The sequence below is a fragment of the Sphaeramia orbicularis genome, chromosome 9, assembly GCF_902148855.1.
Source record: "Sphaeramia orbicularis chromosome 9, fSphaOr1.1, whole genome shotgun sequence".
Taxonomy (NCBI): Eukaryota; Metazoa; Chordata; class Actinopteri; order Kurtiformes; family Apogonidae; genus Sphaeramia; species Sphaeramia orbicularis.
Genome location: NC_043965.1, coordinates 2,556,038 through 2,582,537, shown reverse-complemented (window position 1 = coordinate 2,582,537; position 26,500 = coordinate 2,556,038). Strand labels below are relative to the sequence as shown.

At 34.3% G+C, this 26,500-nt stretch overlaps 1 protein-coding gene across 3 annotated transcripts in view; it reads left to right on the top strand.

Moving 5' to 3' along the window:
• The window catches only part of ppm1f (protein phosphatase, Mg2+/Mn2+ dependent, 1F), a 42,221-nt gene that overhangs the window by 3,969 nt on the left and 11,752 nt on the right, over positions 1–26,500 (top strand). For 2 of the 3 annotated variants that reach the window (XM_030143204.1, XM_030143203.1), the window contains exons 3-8: positions 10,375–10,490; positions 11,478–11,680; positions 15,060–15,248; positions 15,354–15,497; positions 17,596–17,689; positions 20,010–20,376. In XM_030143204.1, the coding sequence (XP_029999064.1) occupies positions 10,375–10,490; positions 11,478–11,680; positions 15,060–15,248; positions 15,354–15,497; positions 17,596–17,689; positions 20,010–20,376 (1,113 nt within the window). Of the gene's footprint in view, positions 1–10,374; positions 10,491–11,477; positions 11,681–15,059; positions 15,249–15,353; positions 15,498–17,595; positions 17,690–20,009; positions 20,900–26,500 lie in introns of those variants that run through there. The other variant, XM_030143205.1, reaches the window with a different exon arrangement.

Below are 26,500 nucleotides of genomic sequence, written 5' to 3'. Positions count from 1 at the left end.
CAATATTGAGCCTTCAAATATCTTCAGCAAATGCAATAAACTAATAATATAATGAAATATGAGCAGCAAGGAAAACATAGATGCAAGTTTTTCCTTTTTTCTTTTCTTGAAATGACCTAAAATGCATCAAATTAAGCTTGCTCTGGCGCTACAGATTTGCAGACTTTATGAGTTAGTTTGACCCATATCTGTTGGACTGTATTTTAGATTCACCAGTGTGGCTCAAATCAACAAAAACAGAGATTTCAGGGAATCTTTGTGGTTAGAAACTGTTCATTAACCGTGTTCTGATTAATTTTGGTTGAATCAAGGGGCAAATACAGTCAAAATGTTAACAATTGGAGTTGAGAAACGTCTATTAGCAGCTAATTTTGTGTACTCAGATGTCAAATATGGTCTAAAACACAACAGTGAAGTCTGGAAAATCATCAGGGTTTTACCAAAGTCTGATTTAGACTTATTCGACAGCGGTTGCATAAAGTTAAAAGAATTAAATGTATAACAGTTCATCATCAACTCAGTTTTCATTGTCAGGTACTGGAAACTCAACTTACTTAAGGCTTACAATTTCTAAATTATGACTTTTTATCGCACTATTGTGAATTTGTTGTCAAAATATTACGACTTTAATCTCATAAAAGTGCATTATTTTCATTAAATTTTGACTTTTTTTTAAACTACAACTTTTTTCTCGTACTTTTATGGCTTCATTCTTAAAATAGTCTAACTTTATTCTTGTAGTGACAAGTGTGTTTTTTTCTTAGTGTTTTTATTTTTCGTTGTGGGTCTAATACATCGTCGTATTAGCAAACTCAGAAATACTCTGAAATTCTAAATTTCAACCTTAGTGTTAGGGGTGCACCGATACGAGTATCGGCATCGGCTCCGATACTCAGTGTGTGTACTTGTACTCGTAAAAGACATCCGATACAAATGCACCGATACCACTTACGGCCGTGTGACATTTGCAGTTCAGTGCAGCAGGTACGAGGAGGAGGAATAATGTGTGTGGAGTGTGGAGAGTGTGGAGATTTTTCAAAATAAATGACGGTGATAAAAGTAACGCTGACTGACAGTAACGTTACAGACACAGACAGATACAGACGCAGCGTTCTGTCCGTCCTCTGCGTACATTCCATGTGTTTACCAGGTGCTCACGGATGCGTAAACAGAATGAGAATACCAACGGGAGTACGGAGCGGTGCGGACCGCCACCAGCAGAAGTGAAAACCAAACTTGTGTCTCATTTCTCTTTTCTCTTCCTGCTGAAGCTAAACTGTTAAACCTTACCAGTGAAAACGCTGCAACACTAGTATCACATTAGTGTTCCCTCTGTTGTCTACAGGTTTGTTATTACTGACTTTCTTCTTCGTCTTCTCATTAAACTTTACTCTTCTTCGTGGTATTTGTCCAGTTTGGTTAATTCAGAGCGGTGCCCCCTGGTGGATTAATTGACAAACGCTCATTCCAACACATTAAATGTCAGTAGCAGCACTTTGTTCCAGTCAGACTAATGACAACGACAATAAAGCACATTTACAAAAGGAACTAACAACTGGAATGGGATTATTAAGTACTCGTATCGGTACTCGGTATCGGCAAGTACTCAAATGTAAGTACTCGGTCTGGAAAAAAGTGGTATCGGTGCATCCCTACTTAGTATGTTATTGGACGACTTTCTTTCTTTCTTTCTTTCTTTCTTTCTTAGGATCCCCATTAGCTGGTGCAGGACATCAGCTACTCTTCCTGGGGTCCTCCCACTTAATTACTTTTGTGAAATTTTTCAACATTTTTTTATTGTCATGTAGAAAATCAAGGTCAGTGAAGTTACCATATTTGGTTCTTTACCTGTAAGTGGCAAAAAAAACCCCAACAAAAAACAGAGAGGTTAATTGTTGACTTGTTGAGATTGTTGACTCACTGTCTTCACTGGAACTGTTACTGTCGCTGACTCGTAATGTGAATGTGTGCGGAAATGACCAAAACTAGTCACTTGCCTGATAAAGGGTTAAACAAAGTTCCATGGAGTTGAAACATTCATATAGTATTTGATAGAGCAGGATGACGTGGCCAAAAAACCTTATATTAAAACTTTTTTTTCTCCCCTTCGTTGTTAAATTGACAGTTGTGTGAGGTTGTTTTCAGGCTGCATGAATGACAGACAAACCATGATTTATAAATACTCTGTACTAAAACTGTGTCATATTCAGAAGGAGAAACACATGCAGTATTATAGCAGTGTTTTACAAGAATCAGACGGGTTTCATTTAGAATTTTTGTTGAGCAACAAAGGTTTTCATGGGAATGATGTTGATTATACGATTGAGGCATTTTTCCCAGTGTTGCGAAAACAAAACCTCAGTTATGTGAGTTAGGTCGAGTTGATTTCTACTGCACATTTACAACAACGCAAAGTGCTGTACTAAGATAGAGATAAAAATACAAGATATGAGAAAACTAGTAAAATATAAATATTCTTAAAACCCATCTTTTCTCCTTGGCTTTTGAAACCATGTGAGACGTTTGAATGTATTATTTTTATTTAGTTGTTTTATTTGGTATTGGTTTATTTTTCTTATTTTAAGTTTTTAATTGTACAGCTTTTTATGTTTTTAATCTCTTCTTATATTTTATTCTTTTATTTAGGCTTTATTTATTCTTCTGTACAGCACTGTTTTTTTTTGTACAGTTCTATGCCTTTTAATCTATTCTTGTATTTTACTCTTTTTTGGTTTTTATTTATTCTTCTGTACAGCACTTTTTTTTTAAATTTTATTTACAGTTCTATGTCTTTTAATCTATTCTTGTATTTTACTCTCTTATTTTGGTTTTTATTTATTCTTCCGTACAGCACTTTGGTCCACTGTAGTTGTTCTAAAGTGCTTTTCAAATAAAGTTGGATTGGTTTGGATACTAAAACTGATAAAACAGATACACATTTTTTAAATTAATTTATTTATACATACATGTATTTTTGGCCTGTTACTTTTGAGTGTGTTTAGTTGGTTTATTCCTTTAGGTTTATTCCTTTATGTTGGGAGGTGGGAAGAAAACACAAAGGAGAATTGTAAAAAGTAAGACCCAGTATCACTATGTATATACAGGGGTTGGACAAAATAATGGAAACACCTTCACCTCAAGATGATAATGCCCCAATCCATACAGCTAGAATTGTTAAAGAATGGCATGAAGAACATTCTAATGAAGTTGAGCATCTCATATGGCCGGCACAGTCCCCAGACCTCAACATTATTGAGCATTTATGGTCAGTTTTAGAGATTCAAGTAAGACGTCGATTTCCACCGCCATCGTCTCTAAAAGAGTTGGAGGGTATTCTAACTGAAGAATGGCTGAAAATTCCTTTGGAAACAATTCACAAGTTGTATGAATCAATACCTCGGAGAATTGAGGCTGTAATTGCCGCAAAAGGCGGACCTACACCATATTAAATTATATTTTGTTGATTTTTTTAAGGTGTTTCCATTATTTTGTCCAACCCCTGTACTGTATCTGGTGGATTTTCTTTTGTTAAATAAAAAGATATTTAAAAAAGAAAAAAACAGATACACAGTACTAGGAAAAATAGTATCTAGAAGGCATAACCAGAAGATAAAACAAATAAAATTCACACACTTGTGTTAAAATCCAGTGCAAATACTAATTTAATCTCTTTCCTGGGTCATGTATGGGGAAACTAAAACTGGGAAACTGGTTGGTCTGTTGTTTAGACACTGACACTGCTATAAAGGCCCTGCAGTCACATGGGTGGTACACAATACTGTTCTTTATTCACACTGAGCATCAGCACAAGCATGACTGGACCTGAAATAGGTCTTTGATTGTGATGATCTCGGTCTTAAAAAGGACTTAAAGTGAAGTAAAGAAACACTGGGTGGAGAGCGCCGTCTACACTTCGGTCCAGGATTAGGTTTGGATGAGGTGACGGTGGTGAAGAATGTTGTGTAGGATCATGATCTGCATCGTTTTCAGACTCGTCAAACTGTAGACTGAGCCCTCAAGTCCTGTGGGACTTTTTTCCATATAGTGTATTAGACATATACATGCATTTATAAGAACAGAAATAACCATCCTAATAAAGTGATAATAGTAACAGTCGTAACAATGATATATATGTCAATAATATAAGTGTGTAATAATAATACTAATGATGATGATAATGATAATGACTGAATTAAGTACAAACATTGAACTGTGGATACAACTGTTCACATCAGAGTTAGGGGTGTAAGAAAATATCGGTTCTGCAATATATCGCGATATTTCATTTCATAATACTGTATCGATATCAAGAAGTACTGTATCAATATTTTAAGTATTTATTCAGATGCAGATTTTGTGGAGGTTCATTTTTGTTTTTTTGTTGTTTTTTTTCTTCTTTTTTTGTTTATATTTTATTTATTATTATTTAACACTCCTTTATTAAATAATGTTAGTTCCTTTGTTGGGATTGCACAAAAATAATGTTCTGATGTTAGTTCTGAACTAATAGAATATGAACATTTGAAGAGGATCTTAAACTGTAATGTCTGTAAAACAGAATTTAAGTTTGAACACAGGAAAAAAATTTGATATAGCATTAGATCCTGTTCTGATCAAATAAAAATGTGTTTAGTGTTTGTGCAGATTTCTGGTGTAATTCAGTTCAAGGAAATAATCATTTAAAAAAAAAAGAAACAAACAAAAAATTGACTTTTTAACAGTATCGTGATATATCGTATATTGTGTCGTGATCCTAGTATTGTGATTTGTATGGTATCGCTAGATTCTTGCCAATACACACTCCTAATGATATATCCGTAAATAATATAAGTATGTTGTAATAACAATAATGATGATGATAATAACAACAACAATAACAATAATAATAATGATAATAATAATAATAATAACAATAATGAGTGAATTAAGTACAAACATTGCACTGTGGATACAACTGTTCACATCAGAGTTCATTGTATTCTAGTTTTAGTCGATCATACACAGTGTCGGTGTTGTTGTGTTGTTGATGCGTCTGACCTCAGTGCTGTGTGTTTTCCTCCCATGGTGTGTGTGTGTATGTGTGTGTGTGTGTGTGTGTGTGTGTGAGAGAGAGTGTGTGTGTGTGTGCATTCCTCACATTCCTGACAGTTCTGCTCTTGCCCTGTTCTTTTATTGTGCAACGTTGGCATAACTGAGTCTGACTCTGCAGGACGCAAAGAATTAAAGCAGCCGACACCGTTCAAAACACACAGCACCGATTCACACACCGTTTCAGATCAGGTTTAGGACGATGAAACGGTAAAGGAATAATCATTATTCCTTACAGATCACAGGCTGTAACTACTATAATGTAATGTTTTCTGCAATTATTATCATGATCACTTTATACAATTTTTTTACTTACAAAATCACAACAATAGACTACAGGTCACCATAAAAAAAAAAACAATAAGCAGAAACCAAAACAAACAAAATAAAGACAATAGCCACGAAGGGAAAAAAAAAAAAAAAAAAAAAAAAAAAAACAGAGAACAAACAGATGAAAATAGACAAAAACCAAGACAATAGACAAAAATCACGAGAGAAAAACAAAAAAGACAATACACAAAATCTACTTATATATGTGTATGTACACACACGTACAAAAATGTGCAATAGACATAAAAAACAGATTAAAAGACAAAACCAAACAACAAAAGTACGTTGGAGTCCTAAAAATACCCTTACATCATTTTACATAAAAATAAAGAAATGTATATGTGTGTGTGTGTGTGTGTGTGTGTGTGTGTATGTATATATATATATGTATAAAATAACATTTTTGTCTTTAGTTTTTACTTCGTTTATATCATCAAATAAAATAAGAGTTTATTTTTTATTTTATTCTCTAATTGTAACTGATTCTGATATTGGAAAAAACATATTCTGTCATTCTAACTTTTGTCAAACGTTCTATCACCACATTTCTTTAGTTTATGTCGAATACAGATTATAAGTAAACAAAACAAACAAAACCCTGTACATGTGCATGAAAACAAAGTATGACTTCATTTGCACATTTGAAAAGGAGTGGGAGGAAATATAACTTAATTAGTTATTTCTGAAATATTTGTCATGTTTTGATGATAAGGAAAAGATTCAAACCAAATTTCTTTATCTTTTGCTCAGGATGAAAAATCTTTAAAGTCTGTAAATTGGAGGAAAATAACATTTAATGACATTTATCGTGAAGATGAATTCAAAGGAAAATCCTCATAATATTTTTGTCCTTATTGCTCACTTTCACAGCAGCTTCTGTTCTCTTTCTAATGCCAATAAAGCCTGTTCTATGAAAAAAACTGATTCATATAGGGATGTTTTTGCAATAAATTTGCTGGATTAAGTGAAAATTGCATGAAATAAGTGAAGGATAATTTTTAATATTCAGAGTAATATGACCAAAAATACTAAAGGTTACAAAAATTCAAACAAAATACACTTTATTTGTGACTGAATTACACCTAAAGGGAAATCAGCAAAGTGACAAATTATTTTTTAGATATTAACAAACTGTCAGACTTGTATGTGCTGTGTTCTTGTCAGTACATACTAAAAAAAAATAAATGATTGGTGAAACTTGTAGGAATCTGCAGAAAAGTTCCAGCGATTAAATCAAACTGCAGAGTCATGTAGAACTGTTTGGTTGAATTTGTGCAGGTTGTGATGTTGTGATTGCACCGCAGACTGTTGACACTGTAAATACATGTTAAAAAGGTGAACTCTGATCCACATAGATACGAACAGTGACACACTTTGAGCTCTCAGTGCAGGGTGATTGTTTTCCCCTTGTGCTAAAACGCTTTTAAACCACACAGAAATGTCCAATGAAGTTTGATTGGATGCCTGTAAATCACAATGGAAATGCACTAACTCATATCTGGTGGGAGTTTGAGTGGAAATATTTTTTTATTTTATTTTTGTTATTTTATTGCACACTTTGCAGGTGATGCCAAATGTTGGAGACAGTGTGGGTTTCTGGATAAACCACTGGTATATATTTTGGGAATGTCCTGTGATCCGACCTGGTTGGACCAAAGTTAACAAAAACTAATGAAATGACAAAAACTAGAATTGAAAAAACATTTTCGTTAACTGAAATAAATAAAAACTATAATTAAAAGAAAAAAATGATAACTAACTGAAACTATATTGTGTGCTTACAAAACTAACTAAAACGTATAAAAATGACAGATAAAATTCCCTTCGTTTTTGTCTTTGTTGATGTTGGATTGATATGAAATCGATTTATTTTGCTCTAGCAATTTTAGCTAGCGGCCCCGTACGGTACTTCACGGTCCGTCACTTCTCGTCACTTGTTTCCAGTCGTCTTCTGGTCCCCACTCTACCTGGAAACATGGAGACTAAAGCTGGGAGAAAGCAGCAGAGTCCTGTCTGCGATTTATTTGAATATGACGAAGAAGAGAAAAGAGACGACAAAACTAAAATTAATACTAAAACTAAACTAAAACTAAGCATTTAGAAAAAAATGAAAACTAATAAAAACTTGCAAACCTGCTCTAAAAATGAATTAAAACTAATGGTATTAGAGGAAAAAAAAAAGCTAAATAAAATGAAACCATAATGAAAAATCCAAAACTATTAGAACGTCGGTCTGGACAGGGATGCACGGTACGACTTTTTCAGTTCCAAAAGAAAAGAAGAAGAAAAGAAAGAAAACGTTTTTCTTTATACGCTGGACCAAATGGGTCAAGTATATTCAGCCTTTACAACCAAATTTTAACTGTTTTTGTTATTATTATTATTGTGAAACAATTTAAATTTTTAATCGGATTAATCACACGGTTGCTGTGGATTACTTTTCAACTGCCCATTTGCCATGCATGTAACTCTACTTAGATAAACTGACCCAAATGTGTTACCAGAGATGTTCAGATGGGTTAACTGCGTTAAAATTTATTATCAGATTAACCATGATGATGGGTTAATCTGCGTTAATTTTGACAGCCCTAATTATTATTAGGGGTGTAAGAAAATATCAGTTCTGCAATATATCGCAATATTTAATTTCACAATACTATATCGATATTAAAAAGTACTGTATCGATATTTTTAGGTATTTATTCAAATGCAGATATTGTAGAGGTTCATTTTTGTTGTTCTGTTTTTCTTTTTTATTAATATCTTATTACCTCCGCCAAGGAGGTTATGTTTTTGCTGGCGTTTGTTTGTTTGTTTGTTTGTCTGTCTGTCCGTGTACAAGATAACTCAAAAAGTTATGGATGGATTTGGATGAAAATTTCAGCAAATGCTGATACTGGCACAAGGAACAAATGATTAAATTTTGGTGGTGATGGGGGATGTCACTGATGTACCTTGGCGGAGTGCTTTTCTAGTTTATTATTATTTAACACTCTTTTATTAAATAATGCTAGTTCCTTTGTTGGGATTGAACTAAAATACTGTTCTGATGTTAGTTCTGAACTAATAGAATATGAACATTTGAACAGGATCTTAAACTGTAATGTCTGTAAAATATGATTTAAGTTTGAACACGGGAACTTTTTGTGATATAGCATTAGATCCTGTTGTGATCAAATAAAAATGTGTTAAATATTTGTGCATATTTCTGGTGTAATTCAATTTTTCTAGGAAATAATCTTTTAAAAAAAGAAACAAAACCAATAAAAAATTGTATTTTTAACAGTATCATGATATATCGTGATATATCGCATTGTGGTCCTAGTATTGTGATTTGAATCGTATCGCCAGATTCTTGCTGATGCACAGCCCTAATTATTATACATGCTATGCTCTGTAATATAAGCTATCGTTCCAAAATCAAAAAAACATGTAAAAAAAAAAACAAAAAAATAAAACACACAGAATCCATGTGTGCATCAGCTGAAACCTGAACAAATGGCTTCAGTAGTTTTCTGAAGCCTCGTTGTGGTGGTATGTTGGGTTTTTTGTGCCCTCTTATGCAGATTCAGGCTCTGACAGGAAGAGTTCACTTCCTGTCTGTGAAATGCTATTGTTCTGCTCACGCTGCCTTTCCTCTGCAGTAAAACATCACTTTGCAAAGGAGGAGAAACCAAGGTGACTCAAAAAAAAATGACTTCATGTCCTTTTCCCAAACACGTAAACATCATTAGGAAGGAGGACTCATAAGAACATCTGTGGTTCTGAGAGAAGTCAGCGGCGAAAGGAGGCGCCAAAGGAAACATCGACACACTTTTTTTTTACTTTCCACAGCTCTTCTCTTGAATTCCATGCACATGCTTCAGGTCATTTGACTCAGGGAGGATCCTCCAAAGCAAAAAAAAAAAAAGAACAGGATGGTGTCATGCCACTGTTGAGGCCCAGTGTGGTTGACTTGTGTCTGTTATTGTGCATCAGTCAGTTGTCAGGGTTTCCTCTTGGTTTTCAGATTTGCAGGTGCTGTTGAGTTTGTAAAAGATTTAGGTTTGTCGTTACAGAAGAAAGATTTACACTTTTCAATTAAATAAATAAATAATGATGAATAAATAGTAATGGACACTTTACTATGTAACTGCATTCTGCTGCTATATAAATAATAATGGAACCCATACTCAGGACATGGTCCTACTAACCCTAACCCTTTACTTAAAAAACCTGACAATACTTAACATTATAGCTGTTACTGTCACCTGTTCATCCGCACATGTTCTATTGTTACTGACCTCGCATACGTGTGTGATTTTTATTTTTATTCTTAACTGTTCTTATAATTGATATGTGTATTTTACTCTGAGCACTTTATAGAACATATAAACAAACTTTGTTGCACTGTACAATGATATTTTAGTGACAGTAAAGTCTATAGTATACTATTCTATATTATTTTGTACTGTACTATACCATATTACATGACACTATACCATACAATTCTATACTATTCTATTCTTTGCTATATCATTCTGTACTATACTATACTATTCTATACCATACTACACCATAGTATATAATACAATTCTATACTATACTATGCTATTCTACACTATTCTATATTATTCTGTACTATATTATGTCATACAATTCTATACTATACTATTCTATTTTATTCTATTCTATGTAGCTTTATTTTTCTTGTCATATTTGTACACTGACATTTGGAAAAGCATCCAAAACGTCCAAAAACCTTAAAACACTAAATTTATTGAAGTTCACTGTGGGACTGTAGCAGTTCTCAGATGTGGGTGAAGTCACTTCAGTGAGTGTTGAGTTTCCACAGTGGCACCGGTGCGGGGGTGCTGAGCCTCATAATGACAGGATGAACCGTGGCGGTGGCGGTGGTTGTTTTGTGGTGCTGAGTCAGATCAGGTGATTAAATGCATCATGTTGTTGTGGTTTCAGGAACGCTCCTCCACGCCTCAGCGCCCTCCTCTGCCAGGTGGCGGTGTCCCAGCTGCTCAACGCTGACCTTTCACCTTTCCAGCTCCCTCAGGAGGACGAGGAGCAGGAGGTTGTCTGTAAGTTCTTTATTTTAGTTTACTTTGTAGATGTTTATATTATTAGATATTAGAAGTTTTTATCTCAAATCCTCATGAACAGGACATCTTACAGCTGTAGACATGATGTGTCCCAATACTTTTGTCCACATAGTTTATAAACAACATCGTTAGAAAAGATACACCTGGATTCTACGTTTCGTAATACTTTTGTCCATATAGTGTATATGCCTCTGATATAAACACTGAACTGTCTCACACGTCTTAATAAAACTAAACCACAGTAGTCAAACATGTGGTCCGTGGGCCAAAACCGGCCCACCAAAGGGTCCAGTCTGGTCCTCAGGATGAATTTGTGGAATGCACTGAAGATATGAACAATCAAAGGTGTCAAAATAACTTTAGTTCCAGTTCCACATACAGAACAATCTGATCTAAAGTGAGTCAGACCAGTAAAATACTATCATAACATGACCTATAAATAATGAAAAATGAAATTAAATGAAAAACTACAAATTATTCTCTTTGTTTTAGTGTTAAAACAGAAAATTACATCCTTTCTATTATCTACTCTACAAAAAATGTGAATAGCATGAACAAATATGTGAAAACCTGAAATGTCTTAAGAGAAATAAGTGTATTTTTTACCAGTATTCTGTCTGTTACTAAATGTTTAGTGTATTTGTAGATCCACTTTGGTCTGTAAGTTATAATGTACATGTAAATGATAAACTGAGGCAGAATACTGTTAAAACTGCACTTATTTTTCTTGAGAAATTTCATGTTGTTCATGTTGTTCAGATTTTGAATGAAAGTTTTGTAAATGTAAATATTTTCTGGTTTAATTTTACTTTCTTCACTGTTATTATTTTACTGGTCTGGTCCATTTGAGGTCATATTGGACTGAATGTGGCCCCTGAACTGAAGCTAACACCCCTGCACTAAACACTAACTGCACTGAGGATCACCTCGTGTCTGTTTGTTCTTTTTTTTTTTTCTCTCTGTCAGTGCTCCAGTCAGATGCAGTGCAGCGACTCTTCTTCAATAATCTGATAAATGTGGCATTGGCTTGGCATCAGAACCTCCCAAAGCTCCTGCCCCCACCGTCCCAGTTCCTCCAGTGTTCTGTTCACGCCATCAAGAACACCAGGAGGAAGATGGAGGACAAACACCTGGCTCTGGCGGACTTCAACCAGCTGTTTGGCCTCCAGGTACCAGACTCCCTTTAACCTCCACAAACAGTTGAGCAGGAACGTTTGGACAGAGCACTTATTCACAACCTCACACTGTATTCAGTAGGTTGTTGTATATGTAAGGGTAGAGACTGCGATCTGGTAGGATCGGCGATTCTACCAGTAGAGACTCCGATCGTAGTCTCTACTGGTAGAAACTCCGATCCTGCCAGTAGAAGGGTTAGGGTTATGGTTATGGTTAGGGTTAGGGTTAGGGGTTAGGGTTAGGGTTAGGGTTCGGATTGGAGTTTCTACCAGTAGAGACTCTGATCGGAGTTTCTACTGGTAGAGACTACGATCGCAGTCTCTACTGGTAGAATCGCCGATCCTACCAGATCGCAGTCTCTACCCTGACATATATGTAAAGACCCCGTGTAAGGGCTCCAAGGTGTTTCTTAGATGTTTGGTTTTGTCTGTCATCTGTTGTATGTCTATTTTTTTTGTTTTTTCTGTCTAGTCTCTTTCTTTTCTGTCTATTCACTTCTAATATATATGTGTGTATATATATATATACACGCATATGTATACTTTGTCTATTGTCTTTTTTTTTTTCTCGCTATTTTTGTCTATTGTCTTGGTTCTTGTCCATTGTCATCCATCAGTTTTGTTTTGTTTTTCCCTCATGACTATTGGCTTTCTTTTGTTCATTGTGGTTTATTGTTTTTTTTATTTCCGGTGACTTGTAGTTTCTTGTTGTTGTTGTGATTTTGTAAGTAAAAATGATAAATAATTAAAAAAAAAAAAAAAGACCCCATTTAAGGCAAGGCAGGGCAGGTTTATTTATGTTGCACATTTCATGTACAAGACAATTCAAAGTGCTTCACATAAAACATTAAAAGCATTAAAGCAGGGAAGCAATGAAAAGTATTAATACTGATTTTAATACTGACCATAAGAATTCTGTTAGTGGATAAGACACCTGTGATGGCTCTTCAGTTTTCATTCTCTTTCTAACCACAGGCCTAGACATGAATGTTTACTCCCAGTCAGTTTGTCAGTTCTGCATGTTTTCTAAGCTACTTTATCTCTTACAATACCACAAGGTACAGCATAACCCAACTCCCTAAAACTTCCCAGGACAACTCCAAGGTCTTACATTCTGTCCGTTTTTATCTTATTTTCTTACTTCTGCTTAGCAACAGAGTCATACATCATATTAACCAATCACATGTAAGCTTAGCACAGGCTACTATACGTTAGACTGACTTCCTGGACAGGTCAGAACTGACTTCTGACAGAGGGTGAAGCTTCGTCTGTCAGTTTGTCACCTGTGCACAATAAAGGAAGGCCTGATTGACAACCAATCCATTCTCCACGAATTTCTTTGTCATTTATGCCTCCACGACAGTATAGACATGAGAAAACAAAAACAGATAAACAGATAAAAACTTTAAGCTTAAAAGGAACAGTGCAGATCTGAACTGATGAATAAAACTGTATTCAAATGCAGCATGTGGATGCGTACTCAGACGGAGAATACGTTCCACTACCACCAGGAACCATGGAGGCAGTGTTGAGATTTGAAGAGAATAATTTGCACAAATGGCGGAACTTTTCAAAGAGTGACTGTTAGTAAAAAACTACCAACATATTTATGACAACTACCCTTCACAATATCAGCATTAATATCCACATTAGTAGAACCCCCTCTGACATCGCCATGTTTATTGTTGTTATTATTATTATTATTATTATTATTATCATTATTATTATTGACTCTCTTCTTCTCATAAAACTTTACTCTTCTTTGTGATATTTAGCCAGTTTGATAATTCAGAGCAGCGCCCTCTTTGATTGAGGAATGCTCATTCCAACTCATTGGACGCACAGAAATACAGTCGCAGAAAAAATTATTAGACCACCCCTTGTTTTTTCAAGTTCTTGTTCAGTTTAATGCCTGCTACAACTAAAGGTCCATTTGTTTGGACAAATATAACGATAACAACAGAAATAGCTCATAGTAGTTTAATTTCAGAGCTGGTATCTATCCATTTAACATGTTTTCTTGATAAAAACCAAAATCCCTTCAGTTCTTACATCAATATCTATGGCATTGTACTGACAAAAACAGTGTTTTTAGGCATCCCATGTTTTCTTTTCTGTCTGTTTTAGTCACATGATACACACAGGAGTTAGTACTGGATTGCAGAACCATTGTTTTTGATGACTTTTGATGGTCTAATAATTTTTTCCACGACAGTATAAATATAGAATTTGAATTAAAAATGATCATATATGTACAAGGAATTCCATGCACTTTTTATTTATATTTTTTAATGAGGTAAAAATAGAACAATAAGTAAGTGGCATAAAGAATAAACTATAATAGAACATAAAGCGTATGCATCGGTTTAATTGCAATGGCAGCGGTAGTGCAATACAGTAGCGGTTCTGGTGAGGAGGTGAATAATGGATCAGAACAACAGTAGCAGATATGATTAGGGATGGGAATCGAGAACCGGTTCTTTTTGAGAACCGGTTCCCAGTAGCTCGATTCCTTAGAATCGTTTGCCTGCCTGCTTAAAGATTCTGCTTATCGATTTTGCCTTTGATGCGCATGCGTGATGACGCCACGCGCACGCCGTATTGTTTTGGTCAGAACGTACAGTGCTTTTAGGCATTCCATGTTTTATGTTCTGTCCGTTTTAGTCACATGATACACACAGGAGTTAGGACTTCATTGCATAACCATTGTTTTTGATGGTCTAAAAATTTTTTTCCACGACTGTATGAAGGCAGTGACGCTTGACAACTAGGGGTATTGGAAAATATCGGTCCTGCAATATATTGCAATATTTAATTTCACAATAATGTATCGATATTTTTAGTTATTTATTCAAATGCAGATATGGCGGAGGTTCATTTTTGTTTTTTTGGTTTTCTTTTTTGTTTATACCTTATTTATTATTATTTTACACTGTTTTATTAAATAACGGTTATTTGAAGCATCCTAAAAGCACTTTTCGCTGTCTGAGAGTGGCAGATGGTAGTTTATTTGGAAACTTGGAGAATTAGAACAATTTTGTGATATAGCATTAGATCCTGTTCTGATCAAATAAAAATGGGTTTAGTACTTGTGCATATTTCTGGTGTAATTCAATTATTCCAGGAAATAATCTTTAAAAAAAAAAAAAGAAACAAACAAAAAATTGCCTTTTTGACAGTATCATGATATATCAGGATATATTTTATCATGATCATAGTATTGTGATTTGTATCGCATCACCAGATTCTTGCCAATACACAGCCCTATTGACAACGGTAGAAATGATGCCGTTAGTGGGCCTTTGTTCAAAAAAAGTTGAGAAACACTGGTCTAATCTGCCCTTTCCTCTCTGTCTGTTTTACTTTTATTTAGGATGGGATTAATCGCGCCTACTACGCTGTGTTCGATGGTCACGGAGGTGTGGACGCCGCCACGTACGCTGCCACTCACCTCCACGTCGCTCTGAGTAAACAGGACACACTGAAGACCGACGCATCCACGGCGTTTAAAACCGCCTTCACGCAAACAGACGACATGTTCCGAACCAAAGCCAAGAGAGAGGTACCGACACATTCACGCACGTCATCAAGGCGTAAATCCACAGTCGGTCCCGGGTTGGACTGAAGGGACACCAGGTAATGTTTGTTTGTGCGTTTGCGTCGTCAGCGTCTGCGGAGCGGCTCCACAGGCGTGGCGGTGCTGATCCAGGATCAGGAGCTGACTCTGGCCTGGCTGGGAGACTCCCAGGCCATACTGGTCCGAAACGGAGACGCTGTAACGCTCATGGATCCACATAAACCAGAACGAGAGGTAGTGGCAACACACACACACACAAAAACAAAACAGAGTGTGTTCTTAAGTGGTTCTGTGTACACAGTTCACTGTAAGACCGGATAAGTTGAGTTTACTAAAAAATCTGAAGTAGCCCGTTACCTTAAAAAATGTAAGTAATGGAAACTTGAGTGTATTAAACTTAAATGCTTGATTTGAATGGAATTGCTATTTTAAGTACAACACACTAAATGCCAAGTTAATTTAACTTAAATTTTGTTGCAATGTCAATTGCTCATTGACTTAATATCATCAGTTCATTGGACTCAATTCCAAGTTGATTTAAATTAGAACCTTTTGCGATATAAATTACTTTATATAATTATTTTACTTTGTATATTGTAGCATGGATATGTGTAAAGCAGGAAATTAGTTCAATGCAATTTGCCATCACAGGAAGTGCTTTTAATTTGGCAAGGTATGAAGAATTATATCACTCTAAAATAATATGAAATGAACAGGAAAGCCATTGTTTTTCTTCTGGCTCTGACTCATGGTGTAGCTCTACAAAAATACAAAAACAAACACAAAAAGGCCAATAAACACTGACAAACACACATTCAGTCCAAATGAACACTAACACCACAACCCCGCTGAACCCCTGCACAGAAAAAGAACACATTTACAACAACATGCCAAATACCCACAATGCAATGCACATGTAAAAAGGTGTGGTCATGACTAAAAACTGAGTTATTTAAATCCCTTCAACTGAAACTTTTTCATACTTTCAGCTGTCTACAAATTAGTAGAATATACTTAACATTTTAGAGTAGTGTCATAAAACTGAAATCATTTAAGTACATTGTAATTAAAGCATTTTAGTAATTACAATGTCTGGGCTTACAGTGTTGCCCCTAAAGTTGGAATAAAATATTTTTACCTCTTCTCATGAAATGATTGTGATAATGTCATTTGTTGTTGATAAAGTTAAACTGGGACTCAGCGTGTAATCTATAGACCTAGTCGAAGGTGATACCGATGTGTATAAATGGGAACAGAAACAGAAATGTGTCTGAAAAGAAAATTGTTACAACTTTATGGGCAACAGTGTAGTATTGATATTCCACACGCTCACCAATAGGGGGCAGACTGGTACCAGAACACAAGGACCTAAACAGTTCACTGTAACCTCCCCCCATATAACACTATGTGTATGTGCAACCACAATGTAAATGTGTAAATAATATTAAATTTTTAATTGTAATTCTTTATTTACATAAATATTAATGTAAATGCCAAATGTGTTTTTCTCTTATATTTCATTTTTCACTCGTTTTTTTTTTTTTTTTTTCTATCTTTTTCCCTGCACATACCTGTTGTATTTTGCTGCTGTTAACGGTTCGGTGCAAACTTACGATCCACCAAAAGTTCCAAACCGCTCCATGGGATGAATTTACAAAGTGCAGAAATTACACTGAAGATATTTACAGTTAAGGGTGTCGAACTGGTTTTAATTCAGGGGTTTTCCTCTTAGTTTTATGTGAAACAATATTACATTATGTCTATAAATAATGAAAAATTAAATTGTTTTTTTTTGTTTTAGTGCAAAAAAACCCCACATTCAATTATGAAAATATTTACATTTACAAACTATCCTTTAGCAGTAAGTGTGAATAACCTGAACAAATAAGAACTACCTGAAATATCTAAAGAAAATTAAATGTAATTTTAACAATATTCTACCTTTTACTTAATGTTTTTTTTCCTTTGTAGATCCAGTCTGTGATGCACATGAATAAATGATAAACTGAGGCCTAATATTGTTAAAATTGCATTTATTTTTTTCAAGAAATTTCCCTTTTTTCAAGTTATTTAAGTCTCTTGTGATTGGACAGTCTGTAAATGTGAATATTTCCCTAATTTGATGTCCTTTTTTTGCTCTAAAACTGAGAAAAATTTGGAGTTGTCGATGTTTAGAAGTTATTATGTTATTATTTTACTGGTCCGACCTACATGAGATCAAATTGCGCTGAATGTGGAACCTGAACTAAAATGACTTCGACCCCCCCCCCCCCCCCCAGACTTAAGACCATGAGGCTTTAATGACTCTAACGTCCGCTTCTTCACTGTCCAGGATGAGAAACAGAGAATCGAGGATCTGGGCGGCTGCATCACCTTCATGGGCTGTTGGCGCGTTAACGGAACCTACGCCGTGTCCAGAGCCATCGGTGAGTCCACGTCAGATGACACAAATCACAACAACAACAACAACAACTTTGTTTATATAGCACCTTTAAAAACTGTGTTTACAAAGTGCTTTGACAGACAAAGCAAAAGTGCACAACAGCAGAATAGAAAAAATATAGTGAACAACACAACACAACAAAAGAGATGAGTTCAGCAAACATGAAAACATGACTAGCTTTGAATGTATCCTAGTGTTAGAGGGCAGAAATAACAGAACATGACGCTGTCAGATCAGTATGAAATGAAGGCCGTGGCCCAGAGGGCTGGAGAGTCGACTGGAGAGTTGGCTTGTGACCAAAGGGTCGCCGGTTCGATTCCACGGCCTGGCAGAAAAAAGTTGCTGGCTGATGGGCCCTTGAGGAAGGCACCTAACCCCCCTGTTTCCTCCCCAGGTTCCTGCTATGGCAAGCTCGCTGCTCCTAGTTTGCAGCAAGGTTATTATCGTTAACAAAAACTCACGAAATGACGAAAACTAGAATTGTAAAAACATTTTCGTTAACTGAAATAAATAAAAACTATAATTAAAAGAAAAAAAACCATAAGTAACTGAAACTGTATTGTGTGCGTTTAAAACGAACTAAAATGGATAAAAATTATAGATAAAATTCCCTTCGTCTCTGTCAATGTCGGATTGATACGAAATTGATTTATTTTGCTCTAGCAATTTTAGCTAGCGGCACCATGCGACACTTGACGGTCCGTCACTTGTGGTTTCCAGTCGTCTTCTGGTCCCCACTCTACCTGGAAACATGGAGACTAAAGTTGGGAGAAAGCAGCAGAGTCCTGTCTGGGAATACGACAGTGAGGAAGATAAAAAAAATATGAAAAAACTAAAACTACACTAAACTGAACTAAAACTAAGCATTTAGAAAAAAATGAAAACTAATCGAAACTCGCAGACCCGCTGTAAAAACGAATTAAAACTAACTGAATTAGAGAAAAAAGGCCAAAACTAAATAAAACTAAACTATAATGAAAAATCCAAAACTATTATAACCTTGGTTTGCAGTGTGTAGTGTGTTCCAAGGTTCTAATAGTTTTGGATTTTTCATTATAGTTTAGTTTTATTTAGTTTTGGATTTTTTTTTTCTCTAGTTAGTTTTAATTCATTTTTAGAGCAGGTTTTCTAGTTTTTATTAGTTTTAATTTTTTTCTAAATGCTTCATTTTAGTTTAGTTTTAGGTTTTTGTTTTTTTTTTAATATCTTTTCTCTTCTTCTCTGTCGTCGTATTCAAATAAATCCCAGACAGGACTCTGCTGCTTTCTCCCAACTTCAGTCTCCATGTTTCCAGGTAGAGTGGGGACCAGAAGACGACTGGAAACCACAAGTGAACACAAGTGATGGACCATGAAGTGTCGTATGGTGCCACTAGCTAAAATTGCTCGAGCGAAATAAATCGATTTCGTATCAATCAGACATTGACAAAGACGAAAACAAAGAGAATTTTATCCACAGTTTTTATACGTTTTTGTTAGTTTTGGAAGCACACAATACAGTTTCAGTTAGTTATCGTTTTTTTCTTTTAATTATAGTTTTTATTTATTTCAGTTCATGAAGTTGTTTTTTCATTTCTAGTTTTCGTCATTTCATTAGTTTTCGTTAACGATAATAACCTTGGTGTGTTCCTGCATGTTCTAGAGATGGGTTAAAAGCAGAGGTTGAATTTCAGTGTGTGGCAAAATGTAAGAATCTTAATAAAGGATCTTAATCTTTTTTTTTTTTTTTTTTTGTCACTTAAGTTTTTATTGACATTTTTTACACATATTTGACAAAACAATAAAAAACGAACAAACCAACATTGCTTGGGTACATTATACCTGTTTCAGCACATTTTTATCCAGTCTTTCCATCATTCTTCGCTCTGTAAACAGTCCATTTATTCCACTTTTTGTCCGTTTGTGCTTCCTGTAGTTCAGTCTGTGAGTCACCCTCTCCATTGTGTAAATTCCATCAATGACTGCCATCCACTGCTCCTGTGTTGGTGCTTCTGTCCTTCCCCAGTTCCTTGTAATAGCTTTTTTGCAAGCCACTAAACGTATCTTAACCAAGTATACATCGTTTCTCACTACATTTCCATCAGATAAGTTACAAAAATACAAAACATCACAGCACAATGGAATCTCATACCCCATTATTTGTTTTAGTTCTCTACACACCATTTCCCAAAACACAGTTATTTTATCACATTTCCAAAAAATCGTGTGTGATCTACATCAAATTCTCCACATTCCCTCCAACATTTCTGCTGTCTGTTCAACTGTTTGCTTTCAAAGGATCTTAATCTGACCTCTGACCTCCAGGCGACTTCGACCAGAAACCCTACGTGTCCGGAGACGCCGACTGCTCCACCGTTTCGCTGCAGGGGGACGAGGACTACATTCTCCTGGCCTGCGACGGTTTCTTCGACACCGTCAAACCCTCGGAGGTCCCGCAGCTGGTCCGGGATGCCTTCCTGCAGCCCGCCGACCCTGAGGCGGGCGGCGACGACGCTCCGTCCGAGGACGCCGTCGGACTGAGGGTGGCTCAGCAGCTGGTCGCTCAGGCCAAGGCGGCGGGGTCCAGCGACAACATCACAGTGATGCTGGTGTTCCTGCGTCCGCCGCTGCAGCTGCTGGAGAAAAACTCTAAACCCACTGCGGACTCTACTACCCAGGATGCACCACAGCAGTGAGGACACACACACACACACACACACACACACACACACCCCACTGTGCCAAGCTACTGCCTGTCTCAGCATGAATCTGCTTTGTTGGTGCTTTTCTTTTTTTCCCAGGTGCTATTTCAGGCTAAAAACGCAACAGAGGGTCACAACGCCACGTTTCACATCCAAGGGCTTTACACACCGACGCTGAGACGGACACACACACACAACACACAACACACACACACAACATAACAACACAACAACACAACCCACTAGGGCACAAATTATAGACAGCTGTTCAACAAAATGGAACATGATGGATTCAGGCATTAAGGCCAAACAATCAGTCAGTGTCTATTTACGAAGAAAAACATCACATCACCATTTACCTTAAGTTTGAAAAAGGGTTTTGGTTTTATTCTGTAGAACAGTAACACATACGCTATGTGGACAAAAGTATGTGGACACGTTGAATTCAGGTGTTTCTTTTCTAACGGGTCTGGGATACAAAACAATAATGACTAATGAAAAATATAGTTTTATATTATGAGATGAATATCAGTGTATTGGTGAGTTTGGTTTAAATTGTTATCTTTGCCTCTAAAATGACTCAGAGATGGATTTGACTTAATTTATATCAACATTGATTTAGTTTTATTTAGTTTTTTTTTTTTTTTAATCCGTCTATGCTTTTAAATGTTCTACCTCTAAATTTCAAAATTTTGTCCATGATGATTTGACATAAAAACGTCAATATTTCCTTAAAGTTTAATGTTAGATTCTTCTTCCTCAGTGAGATGTGATGAAAGTACATGGTTAGATGTGGTAGAAAAGTATTATTTACAGTCAGAGTACAAAAAATATTTTAGAAATTTAGAGGAAGAACATTTAAAATCATAGTCAATGTTGAGAGAAATGAAGTAAAAACCATCTGAATTTGTGTCCACATACTTTTGTCCACATCGTGTACGCCTCTTCTTCTTCTTCTTCTTCTTCTTCTTCTTCTTCTTCTTCTTCTTCTTCTTCTGCTTCTTCTTCTATGCTTCATCAGTATTAACGGTGCCTCGGAGGTTTTTGACTCTGTGGTCCATTAAAAACATCTCATGACTGGGGTTTTGTCGCGGGACTGGATTCGTCGTCACTGTGCTTCGGTTTTTTCCTGTCGCTGCGTAGCATCCGCGGTGCCTTTATTGTCGTCTGTTACTTCAGCCGTTGCAGGAAATGAACAAATTAAAACCCAGTGTTGTGTTTTTTTAGACCAACAGGAGGAAGATGTTTGGAAAATATAAAATACGGAAGCTGCTACAAAAAACCAACACAAACGTCCCCTTTTCCACCAACGCGAAGCGACTGACGAACCTTAAAAATGTCAAAAATGAACAGTCATCTGAATTTTAGGTCTTAAAATGTCTTAACCGCCTGAGACCCAGGAAAGTGCAAGGTTTGGCTTTTTTAATTAAATAATTACCTGTACTATGGAAGAGAATTAGGGTTACTGGAAAAAATAATAAAATTAACGTCCATAAATTTTTATTATTATTATGAGAAAAAAAGTCAGAATTCTGAGGAAAAAGTCAAAATTCTGAGAAAAAAGTTAGAATTCTGATATTTAAGTCAGAATTCTGAGATTAAAGTCAGAATTCTGAGATTAAAGTCGGAATTCTGAGAAAAGTTAGAATTCTGATATTTAAATCAGAATTTAATTAATAATTCTGATATTTAAATCAGAATTTAATTAATAATTCTGATATTTAAATCAGAATTCTGAGATTAAATTCAGATTTCTGAGAAAAAAAAGTCATGATTCTGAGATTTAAATCAGAATTCTGTGGAAAAATCAGAATTATGAGATTTAAGTCAGATTTCTGGGGAAAAAGTCAGAATTATGAGAAAAAAGTCGTAATTCTGAGATTTAAATTTGATTTCTAAGATTAAGGTTAGAATTCTGAGATTAAAGTCATAATTCTAAGAAAAAAGTCAGAATTTTGACTTTTTTTCTCAGAATTCTGACTTTAATCTCAGAAAAATTATTTTAAAAATATTTAAAACAGTCAGAATTCTGAGACTAAAGTCAGAATTCTGACTTTTTTCTCAGAATATTAATAAAAAATATATATATTGGACCTTAATTTTATTTTTTTCCCCAGTGGCCCTAATCCTCTTCCGTACCATATTGGAAACATCGTGGCGCAACGTTTTTTTCAGATGCATTTTTTAAAACATTTTTCTGGAATGTCCTTTGCAGTGGACAGTTTTTGTTTTTGTTTTTTTTTTTTTGTGTAAAGCTGTGAAACTCTTGTCTGTAAACGTGGACATAAAACCCATAGGTGGGTCTGAGGAGGTTCAACCACAGTTTAACAGGTCTGAAACATTTATTGGAGGAGGAGGAGGAGGAGCATAAAAAAACTGATAATTCAACAATAAACTTTTAATTTAATCCGTCTGAAATAATGTCATGATAAAGAAACATTAAACCTGTTTTTGTTTTTTTTTTTTTGTTTTTTTTTTAAATTCATCAAATACATGAAAACAGCAGCGGCTCTATTTTTATATTAATAAAAGTGGAATTTTAGGATATTTTTCCTTAATATATAATTACTTTACTAAGTTAATGTCACAATAGACACAGACATTATTTATTATTTATTCCAGTATTTAGCAGCAGCATGACACACATACAATAACAACAGAGCAAATATGACAGCAAATATAAGTAAAAAACAAGTACAGCACAAGAGCAAACACTATATATAATAAATTAAAAGTATAAAAGATCAGAATGGAATCTGGATAATAACTGAAATGTGCTAAAAATAGAACTGTAAGGTGCAAAACGAGCTGAAATATTCTAATAGAGAAGGTGCAAAATGACATTTAAGTGCAAAAGGTGATAATTTTACAATATTACGACCTCCGTGTTAAAATAATACAGTTTTAGTCTTTTTTTTTTTTTGTCTCCAAATGTTATGACTGAAGTCTTATAATATTAAGAATTAACTCTAAATATTACAACTTAATGCAAACAATAGTATGAATTTATTCTCCCAATTATTTGACGTTTTCTTACAATATTAGGACTTTTTTATTCGAATGTTACATGTTTTCAAGGATTATAGGATTATTATTGACTTTCCATAATATTACAGTTTTATTCTTGTAATAATTTGACATTTTTTTTAAAAATAAAATTATCAGTACTTAACTGTTACAATCGTAAATCTTTTTCCTCTGAATATTATGACTTTATTACTGTAATATTAGGATATTATGGTCTTAATATATTTTTTTTATATTGTACATATGGCTTTGTTTTTGTAATGTTTTAATTAACTTAATTCATATAATATTATGAGTTTATTCTTGTAATAATTTGACATTTTTGTTAAAGTATAAGTACTTTTTAAGGATATTTTGGCTTCATTTCCATAGTATTACAATTATACTCATTTGTATTTTTATTACATATGTTACAACTTTATTAGTGTGATAATATAACATTTTCGGAAATTATTGCTTTATTTTCATACTGTTCTGATTTATTTCTCTAAAACAATTTGCCATTTTTCTCAAAATATCATGATTTTATAATAATATGGCGTTTTTTCTTGAAATATCATGATTCTCCTTGTAATTTTTTGAGACTTTACTCCACATATCAGATTTTTTTTCCTCCTCAGGCTCCTTCTGATGCACTTTAAGAGAATTTTATATCGATCACAATATTAATAAAACTATAAAATGAAATTAAGGTTAAAATAATAGCCAATAAGTAAAAGCAGAATTGTCCAGAGGACGTCCAAAACCAAAGCTGTGGTTTTCTTCATTCCCTTTGGATTTAACATTCGATGTTTCTTTTACATCCTTACTTATTTTTTCCACATTATTTATTATTTTTTAGGGTTTTTTTAAATTAATTTTTGTTCATTTTATTCATTACTTTGGCTGTTTTTGTTCATTTTGGTGCTTCTTTTTTCAACAATATTCATTATTTTGTTCATTTTTGTTCATTTTAGTCATGACTTTGGCTGTTGTTTTGCTTTTTTAAATTCTTTTTTTTACTTTTAGTTGTTTTTTTTGCTTTTTTTGCATGTATTCGCCCCCTAGTGGGAAGGGGGAGAGTCTCCATTTTCCCCGCAACAAGACATTTAAGCATCACAATTACTTCAAAACTGTTTAGTTACGGTAAAATCTTGCGTAGTTCCCTTTTAAGATAGTGTAAAATGAAATTAAGGTAAAAAAAAAAAAAACAATAAGTTGAAGCAGAATTGTCCAGAAAACGTCCGTGGTTTTCTTCGTTCTCTTCGATATTTCTTCTGTTGAAACTAAAATAAGGTAAATATCCGTTTAACTGCGTTGGTGTAAAAGGGGAAAAACCGTCAGTATTTATGTCTAGTGCCAAAACAAAACAAAAAAAGCTCAAGGCTCTGTTGTTTTATTTACTTCATCTCAAACTCTTACAGTATTCCAGACGCCTGTATATGTGTGTGTGTGATTTTCTTTATTTTTTTTTTTCTTTTTTATTAACGGATCTTAATCGTGTCAGACTAAGTTTATTAAAATCATCTGTAATGACTGAAGGTCGTATTAATGCACTGTAACGTCGATTGGTGTGTTTGATGTCTTACTGTATTTAACATCGACGGCTGCATTAAAACCGATGTGAACGAAACGTGGACGTCTTTTTATTTACATCCACTTAGAAAAGGGTCACATTTAAAAGGACATTAAGGATCAAAAAACTAATTTGGAGGCAGTATTTCATCAATACGTCATATGAAACCTGGACTTTTTGTTACAATAAATAATAAATCTCCAATGATTCCATGTCATTGTCATTTTTATCCATTTAAACCAGGGTCGGACCAATAAAATAATAACATAACAGCCCATAAATTATTACATTGTTGGTTATTTATATTATTAGGACTCTAAACAGATGTTATTATATCATTAAGGAAGTTCTAGTAATGTGTTATGTTGTATAAATGTGAGACGAATTTATTTGAATTTATTTTGTTATTAATAGTGTACATGACAATTGCTATATTGTCTTGATCACCTTTATTTATTAGTCTGTTTCCTCTTATATTAATTCCTTGTACAAATAAAAATGTTTTGTTTTTTTCTTCTTCTCAAAACAAATAAGTGAATAATAATAAATAAATAAATAAATATAGACGCCTTTTGTCTTTGTCTTAGTACAAAAACTAACATTAAATTACAAAAATATTTACATTTACAAAATATCCAATCAGAAAGTTCTGAATAACCTGGAGAAAAAAAAGACATAAATGAATAATAATAATAATAAATAAATAATGACACATTTTTTTCTTTGTTTTAGTGCAAAAACTAACATTAAATTACAAAAATATTTACATTCACAAATATCCAATCAAGAAAGATCTGAATAACCTGGGAAAAAAAAGACATTTCTTAAGAAAAAGAAGTGCAGTTTGTTTTATATAAACACACACACTGTATTTTTATTTGTTTTATCTACAGACAATACAATACAGAAACTAGGGTCACTGTTTTAATACAAAATATTTAAATGACATTCTGTAATAATGATGTATTGTTTTGTTTATAGTCCAGCCAAGAAAAAGAAGTGCAGTTTTAACAATATTAGGCCTCAACTTATCATTTATACGTACATCAGATCTGCTAAGGCACAAAATATTCAGTAACAGGCAGAACAGTGTTAAAAGTACTCTTCATTTTCTTCAGACATTTCATGTTGTTCATATTTGTTCAGGTTATTCACATTTTATTGTTAAACGTTATTTTGTTATTTATTTATTTTTATTTTATTAAAGCTTTATTGACCCAGGCAAGCAATTAAGAACAGATTCTTATTTACAAATGTCTGTCTCGTCTTTGTTCATGTAAATAGTTTGATAATTTGATGTGTTTTTTTTTTTTTTGCGCTAAAACGAAGAAACTTGTGGAGTTGTCATTATTTATATACATAATATATTATTTTCACATTAAATGAAGAAGAACATTTGCAATGACTATTTATAGGATATTATGCTATTTTTTTACACCAATTATTTCCATGTATTGATAGGATTAGTGGATCAGCAGGTATTAAACAGTTTAGATCAGTAGATGGTTTGGTTTTTGAGGGTTAACTGAATA